Genomic DNA, 17,353 nt, shown 5'->3' on the forward strand with positions numbered 1-17,353 from the left:
GGACTTCGGTGCTTGAGCATTTTTCTCCTCCTAAAATAAAGGGACTAAGCTGACTAGTCCACATAGTCCAGGAAATTGAGGTGAAGCAGAATCAAAGAGAATCTGAGAGAACTTGATCTTCTCTCCAATTCATGACACTTAAATAATGGTTTCCACTATTTGGGAGTGTTTATGAAATATAAAGATTACAGGACTTCTACCTCAGACTGTCTGGAGATGAGGACTAAGAATCCCCATACTTGAAGACCTTTCTGGTAATTATGATGTGCAGGAAGGCTCATGAGCAATATTTAGAACACAATGCTCTTCCAGGAGTGCCATGAAATGTGTTTTTGCTGCAAGCGCAGTTTATAATTGCATTTCCAGAATGGGAACACATTTCAGATATTTTACTAGGAAGGACTTACCTTTGTAACCCATAAACCCAAGTTAAAACCCAATATTTGGATCTCAAGATATAAAGACTATAATACTTTGCTCAAACCATCATTTCAAATGCCTACTGCAAAAGTTACTACTTATCAAGCCATTAATTGAGTCTAAAGTAAGCTTGAAACCTATTAAAGTCACATCAATTTATAAATGCTTGCCTTTACTAGTGAATTTGTAGCATATTATATCCAGATATTCCTGTAAAAATCACCTGTTGAGCTTTGTCTTTGTTATACCAAATACCGAAATCAACAATTAGTAATTGAATATTTATATGCATGTAAGGCTCAGAGCTAGAGGGCAGACTTTGGGAAGAAAATTTTAAGTTACTCTAATCTTTTATAGACTTATGGCCATCTATACTAATCTCATGTGATCACACTCTCAACAGAGATTTTTATACATATAAACACTAGCTTCAAGGTGGTCAAAGATCACTCCAGAAATCCTTTAACAGTTCCTGAGCCTCCACAAAGAGCAGACATTTCTTCCTTCTGAGTGACACATAGATTAGAAAATATATGACCAAAAAATCAATTAAATAAATTTTTAAAAAATATATATGACCTTCCTATAAACACTAATCTTGGAAGCCAGTAAGACCTAATGATCCCATAAATTAATCTGTGAAAAAATTAATCTGTGAAAGCCTATTCCAAATGCCTGCCACTTTGGAAATATCCCTGCCAAATGAAGAGACTCTTTAGGTCCCTGAAAACATCTACCCGGTGGTTCCCAGATTGTGTCACAGGGTTATTGAAAAATTAGAGAAGAAATGTATCAGATAAAGTATCACAAGTTTCAATATAGGGGCTGGAGCTTCTTCACTCTCATGCAGTCATGTTGGCTACATGAGACTCCTTATACACAAGCTCTACAAAATGAAAAACATCAAGATAGATTTTTATCTTTGAACACTTGCTGGAAATCTTGGCTAGTGTGTGTATACACACCCCCCCCCCCCCCCGCCTCCCCCACACACAGAGTGAAAATCTTTTTTATAGATTCTCTTGGAAGGGCTCTGGGACATCTCAGATTCACCTACATTTTGGAAAATCCAGCCTCCAACCTACAAGCCGCCTCTGTAAAGAGTCTTTTGTCCATTTCTACCATTTAACACTTAATAGGAAATGTATTGATGGTTCCTTTGTATGGGCAATTCCATTATACGAGGTCTGCTAATAAGCGTGTTCAAAATCCTGCCCATCCAGAATGAGAAAATGCAAAACTACTCTTGACTTTTGGAGAATGTAAGACACACATAAAAGTCAGGTTTTAAAATAGAAAAGATATATCTATATCCAACATGCAAATATTTTGTAACTCTTTGCCAGATATGGAAATACAAAACATCAGATAACTCAAAAGTCAATTTGTATCTGGCTTAAGACTTCTTTATGTGTTTTATATGTTGTTTGTTGGGGTTGGTGGGAGAAGAAAAGTGTGCCTAAAATCTGACTTAAAACTCTAATTGGATTGACATTGGGTCCTTCCTACTTTTACGTGCCTTTTATCAAAACACAATGGCCAGCAGAGCAAGGGGAGGTCACCAGGAAATAAAGATAGCCAACTAGCCACCTGCATCCATTGAGAAATAATTTACCACTTACCAGCAGGGTTACACTAGGCCTCATTGTCCTTACTGTGAAGCATATTATTCACAAATCAGTTTGAGGATTTAATATAAAATATATAAAGTACTAAGAACAGTGCCTAGATCACAGAAATCTTTAATAATAGTACTTACTATTAGCGGCTTTATTATTAGCCACTATTATTAATATACTTAGTTATTAATTAGCATAATTAATAAACACTGGGGTTGATGGTTTTACCTACTTAGACTATATAGATCTGTTTTAAGCAGTAATGTCTTAAATGAGCTATTTCTGATGACACTGAAATACATTATCTTTTTAAATCTCTTCCTTCAATTGCTGGAGAAAAAGGACATTTCATGAAGCAAGTTCACCTAAACCTATTTCTACTAGCCATCCAGAAACCAGTCTGCAAAACTCTGACCCATCTGGGTTATAAAAAATAAGCTGTGCTCTCATTTCACTCACATAAATTAGTGTTTCTTTTCTAAGTCTTCCTGGAAGTATCAATTTGCCTTCTGCTTCTTAGCCAACCTACCATCCCTGGGGTTAAAACCAGAGAACTTATCAGACAAATGAGAACCAGTTTTGAGAATTTCCAACACAGAAGTTAATGAGGAAAAAACTGAGACAGAAAAAGACAATATAGGGTCAGAATGAGCTACACCACTCACCTCCACTTTCCCTGTGTTGATGAATCATCTTACAAGTAGGTAATAGAAGAAATCAAGTAGTAATGTTAAAACTCTCCCATCACTGAATACCGCAAAAATACGGTAAGTATCAAGACAGTACAGATTATCTACATCCAATAATAGAAAATAAGCACACCACTTGTTTGTCACAGGAAACCAGTTAGGAATTCACTAGGACCAGTTGTGGGGAGTGTTTTTCACCTGACACCTTTTTATGTGTAAATCTGACGCTTGGCTCCCAGCTGGAAAGAATGCTCTGTATCAGAACGCACCTTAATTCCTCCGTTCCCTCTCAGCTCCCCTACTGCAACTCAAGTACCTCTTCAGCTTTTCGGTTGCACCAAGCATGGTTCCCACAAGAGGCCAGGTTTAGGAAAGCAACAAGAGGCTGAGAGTACAAGTGAAGACCTGCTCCCAGCCCAGCCTCTTACCTGCAGCATCTGCGTCTTCCTCGGGCACATTCTGGGTCGATGCTGGGGCTGGGTCCTTGAGTCCATGCACCTGAGCAGCTTCCTCCTGGTTTGTCAAAAATGCAGAACACAGATCAGCTTCCAGGGCTTGGAGCTTCAGCAAGGAATTCTGCAAGCAAAAGCAGAACATCAGGCTAGCTAAGTAACTGCCTAATCCACAACGGTGAGTCCGCAGCTCCTGCAAAACACCTTCCTCCAGCGCCTGGCAAGGGGAGAGTCTCAGCTACAGCTGCTTCAGGCAGGGCTGATTGTGCCAGAATCAGATACACATTATTCCACATGCAGCCTCAGTTTCTGGCTCATTGCAATACTAACGTAAATGGCTTTATATGTCACACATGGGACTGGTGATTTCGTCAGCAGGAGACGCTGCACCAGGAGAGCCAATCTGAGACGGTATCTGCTTCCCCGGGTGCTTGAGGCTTTACGCTTTGGAAGTGTTTCATTCATTGTGCTGACATCAGGAGCAAGTGACATTAGGCCCCTCCCAGGCTACCATTCATAAAAGCCAGCATCCCTTAACCATGAAGGCTGCAGCAGACTGCAGTGCATAAAGAGTTACTGCTGCAGAGGCTGCCTGGCATCTGGGAGGTGCTTCTGAGCTCCTGATATGCATCTGTATTGGGGGGGGGGTATTTGCATGCACATGCACATATGTGTGTCTTCCGAAGTTGCTTCTCTCAATAGGATGGCTATAGCTGCCTGTACCAAAAGCAGAGTGGAGGGAGCAAAGGAGAGGGCCTTGGTCGCTGAGAGTAACACAGCGACTGAGGGAGAAGCAATTTCTTAGCTCCCAGAACAACCTTCCCCCACACCCTCCACGCCCTTCATTTCTCATTTTAAATTTCTCCCATGGTTCTTAATAAGAACGGAGTCATACAGACTGACGCACGTATCCTGCCATGATGCAGATGCCCAGCAAATTAATTCCCCTGACCAGGTGAAAGTGAGTCATGCCTGAGGCCTTGGCTGGATTCCACTCCCCTGCAACAGGAAAGCTCTGCAGGCCTCAGCAGCGTCTCCACCCACAGGGCTCCTGGCAGGGGTGGCTACTTGGAGTGGAACCATTGATCCTGTACCTACTATGACCCTCCAGGATATACTTACTCTACTCACACCCTACCCTTCATATACCCTACTCCCCACACACCGTCATACCCAACCACTACACCCTACTCCATACACACACATCCTTCCCTATCCCACGCATACCTTTTTTTTTAAATTTTTATTTATTTATGATAGTCACAGAGAGAGAGAGCGAGAGAGAGAGGCAGAGACACAGGAAGAGGGAGAAGCAGGCTCCATGCACCGGGAGCCCGACGTGGGATTCGATCCTGGGTCTCCAGGATCGTGCCCTGGGCCAAAGGCAGGCGCTAAACCGCTGCGCCACCCAGGGATCCCCCACACATACCTTGATACCCTACCCTATATACACCTTCACCTCCTATTCTCCACACCTGCGTGCCCAACCCCCACACCCTCACACTACTTTGTGCATATATTTGACCCCCAAATAACCCCATATACACTTTCATTCCTACCCTTCACTCCTTTATCCCCTACTACACACATATATACACACACACAGAAACACCCTACCATACACCATATATAATCCCTTATACTCAACTCCCACTCTCACATCTATTCGGTACACACACACTCCCCTACCCACATATATACCCTCACACCTCACCTCGTATAAACATCCACCTCAAACATCTCTTCACACCAAACCCCTCTCCCCACACAATACCCACTCCCACAAACATCTCCTCATCCATGCTGTTGATATGAGTAAATACAAGCCCACAGCAGTCTTTTCAAAGCTGTTCACTGCTAAGAGGGCTCCCGATACCTCCTCCTTTGACGTGCTCAGAGATGAAGGGATAAACCTCCTCTGTGCAGGGACTGCTGAATGAGAGCCCACAGCTCAGATGAAGCATCTACCTGAGATCAGGTCACTTTTTTACTGGTCCCTTCTCCTTTCTGGGATGTTCTCCCAGCACCTAAATGTGGAAAAGCCCAAGGTTACTGACAGGAGGTGCAGAGGAGCAAGGGCACCAAGTTTCTGAAAAGAGTTATAGGCATCTGGGAGGCAAAAAGAACAATTCCAGACAAGCTTCCTACTGGAGGACCTTAGAGATCAGAGTGACCTTTCAAAAAAGAGCAAAACTATTCTGAAAATTAAGAAACGATGACATGTGAATGTAAAATGGTGCAGCTGCTATAGAAAACAGTATGGCATTTCCTCAAAAAATTAAAAATAGAATAAGCATATGATCCAGTAATTCTGCTATTGCATATATACCCCAAAAGAATTGAAAGTAGGGAATCAAACAAGATATTTGTGCACCTATATTCATAGCAATATTATTCACAATATCCAAGAGTTACATTATGGACTGATTTGTGTCTTCCTTCATATGTTGAAGACCTAACCCCTAATGTAACTGTACTTGGAGATAAGGCTTTTAAAGAAAAAATGAGGCCTAAGGTTGGCATCCTAATTCAATATGATTGGTATCGTTATAAATAGAGAGAGAGAGAGAGAGAGAGACCAGGGATGCACCCACATAGGAAAGGCCATGTGAGAAGGTGGCTATTTGCCAGCTAAGGAGAAAGGTTTCAGGAGAAACTAACTCTGCCAGCACCTTGATCTTGAACTTTTAGCCTGCAGGCCTGAGCAAATAAATGTTTGTTTTTTCAGCAACCCAGTCTGTAGCATCTTTTTTAATAGCAGCTCTAACAGAGCATTGGCAGACTAATACCAGGTAGAACCAATCCAAGTGTCCACTGAAAGATGAATTGATAAAATGTGATATACATACAATGCAGTATTATTTAGTCTTAAAAATGAAGAAATTCTGATACATGTTAGAACAAAGATGAAGCCTGATGACACTTGCTAAGTGAAATAACCCAGTCATGAAGATAATATCTAGGGTATAAGATTCATAGAAACAGAAAATAGGATGGTCATGCCAGGGCTGGTGGTGAGGGAAAAGGAGTTAGATTTAATGGGTAGAGTCTCAGATTGGTAAAATGAATAAAATTCTGGAGATGGATGGAGATGATGGTTGCACATTTAGTATCACTAAACTATATACTTAAAAATGGTTAAAATAGTAAATGTTGCTATGTATATTTTGCTACAACTAAAAAAAGAAAAGTAAAGAGGAGGGAAGAAAGGAAGGAAGCAAGTCCCTCCCTACATTTAGAGGACGGGTGTAGAGCCTGCTACTCCTTGTAGCATGTGTTCTTATATGGTTTACAAAGTGGAAGAGGACATGTCAGCTCTGCTACATCCTATGCATCTTTGAGCAAAATTCTTTGCTATTCTAGACCTTAATTTCTTCTCTTTTCTTAAGAGAGAAAAGAAAGAAGAAAGAAAAAAAAAAGAAAGAAAAGCAATAATACCAGTAACAATGGCACCTGTTCTCAGAATTAAATGGAAGGCATGAAATGCACTTTGTATAGCACTAGCATATGGCAAACAATCAAAGACTGAACATTAGGTTTATTATGAACTGTCTCTGCACCCCAGAGGCCACTGGGTAGAGCTCTGGTCACATGTGACGCCAAACTCTACACCAACTCTGAGGCCTTCACTCATCACTTTATCTCCAAGTGCCCCACTCTCTGCATCTGCCTATAAAAGGCCTGAGACTAGATGACTTCTAAATTCCTCTCCAACTCTAAAGGAAAGGAAAGCAAACATGCAATATACTGAGGAGGGTGTACAGAATCTGGCACAGAATGGGTGTTTGGAAAGTGTTTCTGGAACTGAACTAAGTGTTCCTGCAATACAAATAAATAGCAAAGAATTTCAATGCATAGGAGTAAGTCAGCTCACATTCAGAGGCCTCTTAACTCCCACAGGGAGTGAAGTATAATGCTGAGACCCAGTTATGGCTAAAAGTAGTAACTGGGTTGTCATTCATCCTCCTCTCTCACCTCTTCCTCCCTTGTACTCATACTGAAGCAAAAACAAGACTAAGTTTGTCAAGGGAGATCCATCTGTATGGCTGGTTTATTCCTCTCTGAGATAACAGGAGTAAGCTTAAAGGAATGGAGAAGAAAACAAGTGGCAAATGAAACAGAAGAGAGAAGATGAAGGTCTCAAGGTATAAGACCATCTCTAAGTAGAAGGGAAAAAATAAGCTGCTATTATTGAGGACAAGAAAGCAGAATGGAAGAAACTCTTCAGACCTGCTGTCATCAACTATATTCCTTCTCCATCCCAAACTGACCCATTACCTGAAGATGATCTCAACATAGGAATTGAGAGGAAGGGCTTGGACATCATGTGTGGGGTGGGCCCCTAAAGGGACACCTTTCCTGATAACCAGGAGACCCAGGCCAGGGGTGTGGGTGGGGGCTTTATAAGCAATCTATGCCATCATATGTCCTTCCAGGGGGCAACAGAAGCCTGTCTCATCAGGGCTGAGCCCCAAAGAGCCACCCTTGAGAAGGCCCATGGACTCACACTGCACACATGAGGGTTATGCCCCTACACAGATTGTAATACCACACATGCAGCTCCCAGCTTCTGGCAGCTTTTAATGCACAGAGAGTTGGACTAGGCTCTGGTGAGACTGATATCAGCCCCTTCCCCATATGGCTTTCAGTCTAGTGGGGAGGTGTCCAAGAAATAAGCAAGCAAGTCAAACAACAACAAGTTTCTACTCATAGGGTGATGGAGGAAAGAAACCATAAACCAAAGGAAAGAGTAAGCGCTTGTTCAACTCTGCTTATGCCTGACTTAGTGGCTTTAATGCAGGAACACATTTTCCCCCTACAGAAAAACTAAGGTCAGTAAATCCTTGGGGTCCTGGTGCTACCCTTCTCTCATTAGGACCTCCACCCCCTATAGGCTGCCCCCAGCCCAGCCCTCAGAGCCACCCTGCTAGCACTTTTCCAGATTCACATCCCAAGTCTCCATGGATAGATCTTTAGGATCTTTAAGAAAATTGAACAAAGGCTGATAAATCCTCTAAAGAACAATGACTATCTCTCCTTCGAGGTCTCCCATTTGGATATGAAAGAAACCAAAGAGAAGTCTGTGAAACCTAGGTGTGGCTTTCTAAAAGCTAATTTTCCTCTTTTGCATAATGGAAAATATGCTACTTGTTTTAGAAAATACTCTATTCACTTTTCTCTCCTATGCAATTACCAGGTCCCTCTTTAGTTGGGTTAGAATGGAGAACACCCACACCTTAAATACTATTTTAAGGTGCCTTTGTCTGCAATTCACCAGTTGCAGAGTAGGGACAACTTTTAATTTCTGTGAAGAAATTTAGTGGTCCTCTCATACACTTTTATACTTTTATCTGAAAACTATATGCAGATTCTCTGGTGATATGAAGATCAATTTGAGTATTTGCTCAAAGTTGGAGGTACAACTGGGTTCCTAAACATTACCAGTTCTACTTACTGTTTTTCTTCCCTGATTTTAATATTTTCTGTGTATATTTCCTTCATTACCCACCTCTCCAATGCACCCCCACACACACTACCCTTTCTTTCCATCTGTTTCCTGACTCCACCTCCCCAGGCCTGATTTAGCTATAGTTGCTTCACAGTCAAATTTCTCTCAAATTCTTGAGCCAGTTCTGATTACCTTATCTAAACAGCACCTCCCAATTTCTCTGGTAGTATCTTGTTTATTTCCTTTCCAACGCTCATTATAATATGTAATTTCATTCATTTCTCCACTTGTTTATTGGCTCTTTCTAACTCCAAAAGGGCTGGAGCCAGCCTCCATTGTTCACTACCATACCTAGCACAATGAGTAGTGCACCGGGAGCCAACCAATAAAAGGATGGCCATTGAATTTTAGTTTTTATTTCCTGGACTCTTTAGGCCCCTCTGAGTATCCAATTTCAAGCTTCCCTGCTGCCTGGCCCAGAAACTTTAAAATGATTACAAATCCCTAGGGAATTTGTTAAAGATGTGCATTCCCATTGAGAACACCCCAGAGATTCAGATTCTGTGATCCAGGGTAGGGTCATTTAGATACAGGAGGTCTGAGGTCCATACTTTGAGAGATGTAGCCCTATGCCCTAGGGATTTGACTCACTCTAAATGCTTGCCTGCTTAGCTCCACCGGCCCCAGGAACAATAGTTGGTTAAGCATCTGACTCTCAGTTTTCCAGGACTCCTCACCCTCTGACACCCTCACTAGCCTCCTGCTCTGGACACCTCTTGAGGGCTGCTCCTCCTCCATCCCACCTCTCTCTGCATCCAAACACATACCAGGACACATAAATTTTGAACTGCTCAGAAGCAAGGCAGTGCTGCCTCCTAAATGTCTGTTGCTGATCTCTGAATGTTCTTGCCAAAAGAAGTGGGACTTCTTCCAAAGGTGATGACTATAAGAAAATGCCAAAAATTCTGCCTAAAAACTATACTTAATAAGATGGTATCGTCTAAGATGGGGATGTAGGAGGATCCTGAACATATCATATCCATATCAAATCTATAGCTACCTAAGGAACCATCCTTTCTGAAAAAAACCTGTAAACTAGCTGAACAACTTTTCCACAACAAAGGACAAAAGGGCCATATTGAGAAAGGTAGAAGAAGCAGACAGAGATCTTGCCCAAAAACCCCACCCCTAGCATGGTGATCCACAATCGGCAGGGATCTCACAAATATAAAGCTTCTCCCTAAGGAGCAAGGACTTTGTGTCCTATATCAGATACCCCAACCCCTGGAACCCACAATGGAGATATAAACCCCCAAAACATCTGACTTTCAAAACCAAATCCAGGAAACCCAGGGGACTGTACAGAAATGACTAACTTACATGCAGACTAACCCTAGGGACTAGCACAAAAGCCACAGTTCGTAGGGCACCTGGGGGACTCAGCTGGTTGAGCCCCTAACTCTTAGTTTTAGCTCAGGCCATGATCTCAGGGTCATGAGATTGAGCCCTGTGTTGGGTTGCACACCCAATGGGGAGTCTGCTTGAGATTTCTTCCCCTTTGTCTCTCCCCCTGCTTGTATATGCTCTCTCACTCTTTCTCTCTAAAATGAATAAATAAACCTTTAAAAAACAAACAAAAGCAGCAGTTTGAAAAGTGCCTAAACTAAGACACTCTAAAGATTCATTTCTTATTTTTTATTTTTTTGAAGATTTTATTTAATCATGATAGAGAGAGAGAGAGAGAGAGAGAGAGAGGCAGAGACACAGGAGGAGGGAGAAGCAGGCTCCATGCCAGGAGCCCGACGTGGGACTCGACCCTGGGACCCCAGGATCGCACCCCGGGCCAAAGGCAGGCGCTAAGCTAAACTGCTGAGCCACCCAAGGATCCCCCAAGATTCATTTTTAAATCTTAAACCATCTACTAGAGGGGCAGGGACCTATATGGACTCTCTATGGGGACAAAGGCATTAGCAGGTGCCACTTTTACACTCTCTAACTTGATAGTATAGGCAGTTGTGCCCTATCCCTGCACTCTCCCACTGCCGTGCTAAAGCTGGCAGGCACACCCTGGCCCTGCAGTCTCCCACCGTCATGCTATGGCCTGCAGGTACATTTGAGACCTGTGTTCTCCCACTGCCTTGCAAATGCCCACTGGCCTTTGCAAGGCAGTGGGCATGCACAGTCCATGCAGGAAACACTCCTTGATCACTTACTCTTCTGGCCAACCACAATTATGTTCCTGAGTTCCACAGGACAGTAACAATTGGAGACAATTCTTGGCAGACTACTACTACCCCTACGGGAATACAAAGAGTAGACTGAAAGACACTCCCAGTCTTTCTTTTAAAAATGCATATTTACTTGTTCTAGACCTTCAGCATGAGGGACAGGATTCAGGTTTGCCAAAATCTAGAGGCCTATGGGGCTATTCTCAAGGAACCTAGACAGGGACACCATCTTTGCATTCTGCTTTGGCCTTGCTATAGCACATGCCAATATCTTCCAGAAAGGAGCATCCATACTTATCTGAAGCTCTGAGTTTTGCACTTGTCACCCAAGGGATACCAAATGACCTGTCTGGAAACCAGCAGGATTTACAACTGTAGTACCACAGGAGTATATATTTATATATTTGCAAACTTTAAAAGTTGCTGCTTGACAGTCTGGCTTCCAATACCTGAAACTAGGTGCTGACTGAGATCTCTCTCTTTGGAACACTGTCAAGTCTTGGCACACCCTCAACAAATGGTACCTGCCAAGAATAAATGAGGCTGCTTAGACAATTGCAAAGATTCTAGAGACAATCAAGAACCAGGGTATGGTTGAAAAAGAAGGTTCATCTCTTATATAAGGCCCTCCTTCAAGACTGGGAGAGATAGCTGTTTCCCTAATACTTGGAAAAAAACCAGAGTCAATCAAAATGGAAAAACAGAAGATCATGTTCCAAATAAAAGAACTAACTAAAACCTCATGAAAAACAACTTAATAAAATGGAGATAAGTAATCTACCTAATACAAAAAATTCAAAGTAATGGTCATAAAGATGTTCACCAAACTTGGGAGAAGAATGGATGAAGCTGGTGAGATAAAGAATATAAGAAAGTACCATATATAAGTCACAGGTCTGAAGAATATAATAGTATTGAAAAATACACTAAAAGGAATAAAGAGTAGATTAGAGGATAAAGAAGAAATGATTAGTGAGCTAATAGATAGGGTGGTGGCAATCATTCAAACTGAAGAGCAGAAAGAGAAAAGAATTTAAAGAAATGAGGATAGTTTAAGGGACCTCTGGGACAGCATCAAGCATACTGACATTCTCATTATGAGGGTCCCAGAGTGAGAAAAGAGAGAGAAGCGAGCAGAAAACTTCTTTGAAGAAATAACAGCTGAAAATTTCCCTAGCCTGGGGAAAGTAGCAGACATTCAGGTACAGGAAGTAAGGAGAATTCAAAATAAGATGAACCCAAAGAGATTCACACCAAAACACATCAAAATTCAAATTAAATTTTCAAAAGTTAAAAATAAAAAGACATTCTGAAAAGCAGTAAGAGAAATCAATTTGGGGTAAGATTTTATTTATTTATTCAAGAGAGACAGAGAGAGAGAGAGGCAGAGACACAAGCAGAGGGAAGCAGGATCCATGCAGGGAGACCGACGTGGGACTTGATCCCGGGCCTCCCTCCAGGATCACACCCTGGGCTGAAGGGGGCACTAAACCCCTGAGCTACCTGGGCTGCCTGAGAAATCAATTTGTTACATAAAGGCAACTCTTCCCCCAACGAGGTTTTCAGCTGATTTTTCAGCAGAAACACTGTAGGCCAGAAGAAAATAGCACAACATATTCAAAACGCTGAAAGAAAACAAAAACACCGGGATCCCTGGGTGGCGCAGCGGTTTGGCACCTGCCTTTGGCCCAGGGCGCGATCCTGGAGACCCGGGATCGAATCCCACATCGAGCTCCCGGTGCATGGAGCCTGCTTCTCCCTCTGCCTGTGTCTCTGCCTCATTCTCTCTCTCTCTCTCTGTGACTATCACAAATAAATGAAAATTAAAAAAAAAAAAAACATCTTACAACTGTGGATACTCTTTTCAATAAGATTACCATTCAGAATTGAAGGGGATATAAAGAGTTTCTCAAGCAAGAAAAGCAGTTCTTTTCTGAACTGACAGAAAAGAAAAAAAAAGAAAAGAAAGGAAAAGAAAAGAAAAGAAAAGATCATAACTAGAAATATTTGAAAGAAAAAATCTGATGCTAAAGGCAAGCTAAGAGAAAAGCTAATGGATTAACCATTTATAAAGCTAGTATGAGAGTTAAAAGACAAAAGTAGTAAAATTAACTAAATGTACAATAATTGTATAAGGGATACACTAAATAAAAATATGTAAAATATGACATCAAAAATACAAACTGTGTTGGAGGAGGAATAAAAACGAGGCACTCTCAGAATGCATTTGAACTTAAACAATCACCAACCAAAATAGACTGTTATATACATAAGTGTTTATATAAGAAATTCACAGTAAGCACAAGCCAAAAACCTATAATAGATACATAAAAGTAAGTAGAAAGGAATACAAACATAACACTACAGAAAATCATCAAATCACTAGTGAATAAAGAGAAAAGAACAGAAAAGAACTACAAAAACAAACAAAACAATTAACAAAATGGAAATCAATACATACCTAACAATAATTAGTTTGCATATAAATGGGTTAAATGGGGGATCCCTGGGTGGCGCAGTGGTTTGGCGCCTGCCTTTGGCCCAGGGCGCGATCCTGGAGACCCGGGATCGAATCCCACATCGGGCTCCCGGTGCATGGAGCCTGCTTCTCTCTCTGCTTCTCTCTCTCTCTCTCTGTGTGACTATCATAAATAAATTTAAAAAAAAAAAAAAAAAAAAATGGGTTAAATGTTTGAATCAAAAGACAGGGTAGCTAAATGGAAAATGGAAGGAAAAAAGCCCAAAAAACAAGACCCATCTATATGCTGCCTGCAAGCCATTCACTTTAGATCTAAAGATACAAACAGACTGTAAATGAAAGGAGTGAAATATATTCTGTGCAAATAGAAACAAAAATCTGGAATAGCAAATATTTATATTAGATAAAATAGGCATTAAAACAATGTTGTAACAAGACACAAAGCAGAATGTTACATAATGATAAAGAGATGAGTCAAAAAATAAGATAAAACATTGTACATATATATTTATGCACCCAACATAGGAGCACCTAAATATATAAAGCAAATGTTAACAAATGCAATGGGAGAAATTGACAGTAATATAATAATAGTAGGGAACTTTAATATCTCACTTACATCAATGGGTAAATCATCCAGACAGAAAATCAATAAAAAAACACTGACACTGAACAACACATCAGACCAGATGGACTTAACAGATACACACATAATATTCTGCCAAAAACAAGAGAATACATTTTCTTCTCGAGTGCACATGTAACATTCTCCAGGATAGATCACCTTAGCCCCAAAACAAGTCTCAGTAAATTTAAGAAGATTGAAATCATATTAAGCATCTTTTCTGACTACAGCACTATGAAACTAGAAATCAACTACAAGAAGAAAACTGGGGAAGCACAGACATGTAAAGATTAAACAATGTACCGCAAAACAGCAAATGGGTCAATGAAGAAATTAAAAAGGAAATCAAAAAACACCTGGAGACATATGAAAATGAAAACACAGTGCTCCAAAATATGGGACACATCAAAAGCAGTTCTAAGAGGGAAGTTTATTATGATTCAGGCCCACCTTAAGAAACAACAACAAAAAATTCAAACTAATCTTACACCTAAAGCAACTAGAAAAGAAGAACAAAGTCCTAAGTAAGAAGGAAAGAAATAATAAATCTCAGATCATAAATAAATAAAATAGAGACTCAAATTAATAAAATTAAGAGCTGGGGTGAGGCAGGAAGATGGTGAAGTAGATTCTGAGCCCATCTTATCCCACAGCAACACAGAAATAAAAGCTAAATCTATGAAACTAACTCTGAAAATGACCCAAAGACTAGCAGAACAAACCTTCCACAGCTAATCACAGAGAGAAAGTCACATTGAAAACAGTAGGAGGGCAGAGACATAGTTGAAAACCAATCCTCCCCCACCCCCCAGTAAGACTAATCACAAATAAGAGAGACATCACAAGCATCAGACCCCACATCATGCACCCCTGGCACTGGGGACCCACATTGGTAAAATACATCCCCATAACATCTGGCTTTGAAAACCAGTGGGCCTCAACTTTAATAGCTTTAAAAGTCAGCAGGCTTCACTCTGGAAGATCCAAAGCATTATAGAAAAATTGAGAACCAGCATAATAAATAACTTAAGCCCAAGACACAACACAGACATACCAGTTTGAAAATCACCTGGGGTATACGTGAAGGAGATTTACTGACTAATCTTAGAACGTGTGATGGAGGGACAAGGAACTTCAGGAAGTTTCTCTGGGAATATAAGTGCTGCTGGGTGCCATTTTTCTTACACTCCCCAGCCTAGATAGCCAGATGCTTACAGGAGCCAGTTATAACACTCTCCATCTACCTTGCTAGTAATGTATGCCTGCCCCAACATTTCCCTGAGGACCCATCCAAAACAACCTGCCTGCCTCCACAGGCATCCCTTCTAAGAAGCTCCTGCTTCACCACATCCTCCAAGCAGCCCTGGCAGAGGGGAGCAGCACCACTCCAATGTTACTCCTTCCCTGAAGAGTGAGGGAAATAATCTCACATAGTATGTCCCCAGTTCCAGCAACCATCTCTTAATGAGAACCTCTCAGTTGGCCCATTAGAGAACAAGTGCTCCCCATTTGCCTGCAACTCTGGCAGAGAAGCTAATAGTAGACAGCTATGCTGACTGCTCTCCCTGTCCACCAACAAGACAGCAGCAGCCTTATGTGGGCTTGTCAACAGTAAGGGAACCAAATCCTGTTCAGTGTACCCAGTGCAAATAAAGTGGGTCAGCTGGGCTGAAGGTGGTCAGGGCTCAGCCACAATAGTAGGGCACATGCAGCCAATACAGGCAACAGCCTTGGAGAGCTTGGTTCTGGTTACCAGGGCAGGCACTGCACTACAGGGCATAAGACCTCTTCTACATAAGGCCACTACTTTCAAGATCAGGAGACAGGGCTGACCTACCTAATATATAGAAACAAACACAGTGAGTTAGACAAAATGAAGAGACAGAGGAATATGTCCCAAATTAAAGAACAAGACAAAATTACAGTAAAAGAGCTAAATGAAATAGAGATAAACAGTGTGTCTAATAAGGAATTCAAAGTAATGGTCATAAAGATACTCAATGGACTTGAGAAAGAGCGGATGAACTCAGTGAGAACTTCAACAAAGACAGAGAAAATATAAAAAAAAGGAACCAGTGAGAGTTGAAGAATTCAATGACTAAAATAAAATATACACCAGAGGGAATCAACAGCAAATTAGAGGATGCAAAAGAACAAATCAGTGAACTAGAATACAGAATAATGGAAAATAACCAAACTGAACAGCAAAAATAAAAAAAAGTAATAAGTGAAAACCAGCTTAATGGAACCCAGTGACATCATGAAGCATAATAACATTTGCATTCTAGGAACCCCAGAAAAAGGAGATAGAAGGGGACAGAAAACTTATTTGAAGAAATATTAGGCAAAAATTTCCTCAATCTAGAAAAGGAAACAGATATCCAAATCCAGGAAGTACAGGGAGACTGTAACAAAATGAGCTCACAGAGGTCCCACCACAACACATGACAATTAAAATGGAAAAATGTAATAATAGAAAATTTTAAGAGCAGCAAGAAGAAGGAAACAGTTATATACAAAGGAAACCCCATAAGGCCATCAGCTGATTTTTCAGAAAAAATGTTGAAAGCCAGAAGAGAGTGGCATGATATATTTAAAACTGAAAGGAAAATACCTAAAACTAAGAATGTTCTACATAGCAAGATTATCATTCCCAACAGAAGAAGACATAGAGTTTCCCAGACAAACAAAAGTCAAAGGAACGTATTACCACTAAATCATCCTAACAAAAAATGTTAAAGAGAATTCTTTAAGTGGAAAGAAAAAGATCATCACTGGAAGAAAAAAGTATGAAAGGAAAAGAAATTACAAGTAAAAGCAAGCATATAGTAAAGGTAGTAAATTAGTCACTTATAAAGCCATTATGGAGGTTAAAACACAAAAGTAATAATAATATCTACAAAAAATAGTTCAGGCATACAAAAAATAAAGATACATAAAATATTATATAATATACATAAAATGTGGAGAGAAGAGTAAAACTTTAGTGCTTTTAGAATGTGTTTGAATTTATGCAACTATCAAATTAATATATATGCTATATACTTCGATGTTATATAAAAACCTAATGGTAACCACAAATCAAAAACCTATAATAGAAGAGTATATGGCAGAGGCGGAGTCAAAATAGTGGAAGAACTGTGGGACCCTAAGCTTGTCTTGTCCTCCAAACACTAGATAGTTATCAAATCACTCAGACCACTCAAGAAATCAATCAGAGGTGGGAAATAACCAAAACTGCGAGTCTACAAGTAGAAAAGCAAACACTTTTTGGAAGGTAGGAGGTTTGGAGAGTAATCTTGGAGGAGATAAAACTGTGAATATGGTGGTGGGGAGGCAGCCCACTTTGTAGAGGCTACCACAAAGTACTATATGCAGTGGAGTACAAAAGC

General features: G+C 40.7%; 1 protein-coding gene across 7 annotated transcripts in view; it reads right to left on the reverse strand.

Annotated features, from left to right (window-relative positions):
* Positions 1-17,353, reverse strand: part of FAM13C (family with sequence similarity 13 member C) — a 147,611-nt gene that overhangs the window by 35,266 nt on the left and 94,992 nt on the right. For 5 of the 7 annotated variants that reach the window (XM_038533978.1, XM_038533977.1, XM_038533972.1 and 2 more), the window contains one exon: positions 3,157-3,304. In XM_038533978.1, coding sequence (XP_038389906.1) covers positions 3,157-3,304 — 148 coding nt within the window. The remainder of the gene's footprint in view (positions 1-3,156; positions 3,305-17,353) is intronic. The other 2 variants (XM_038533976.1, XM_038533974.1) reach the window with 1 other exon arrangement.

The sequence above is a fragment of the Canis lupus genome, chromosome 4 (genome assembly GCF_011100685.1).
Source record: "Canis lupus familiaris isolate Mischka breed German Shepherd chromosome 4, alternate assembly UU_Cfam_GSD_1.0, whole genome shotgun sequence".
NCBI classification, from domain to species: Eukaryota; Metazoa; Chordata; class Mammalia; order Carnivora; family Canidae; genus Canis; species Canis lupus.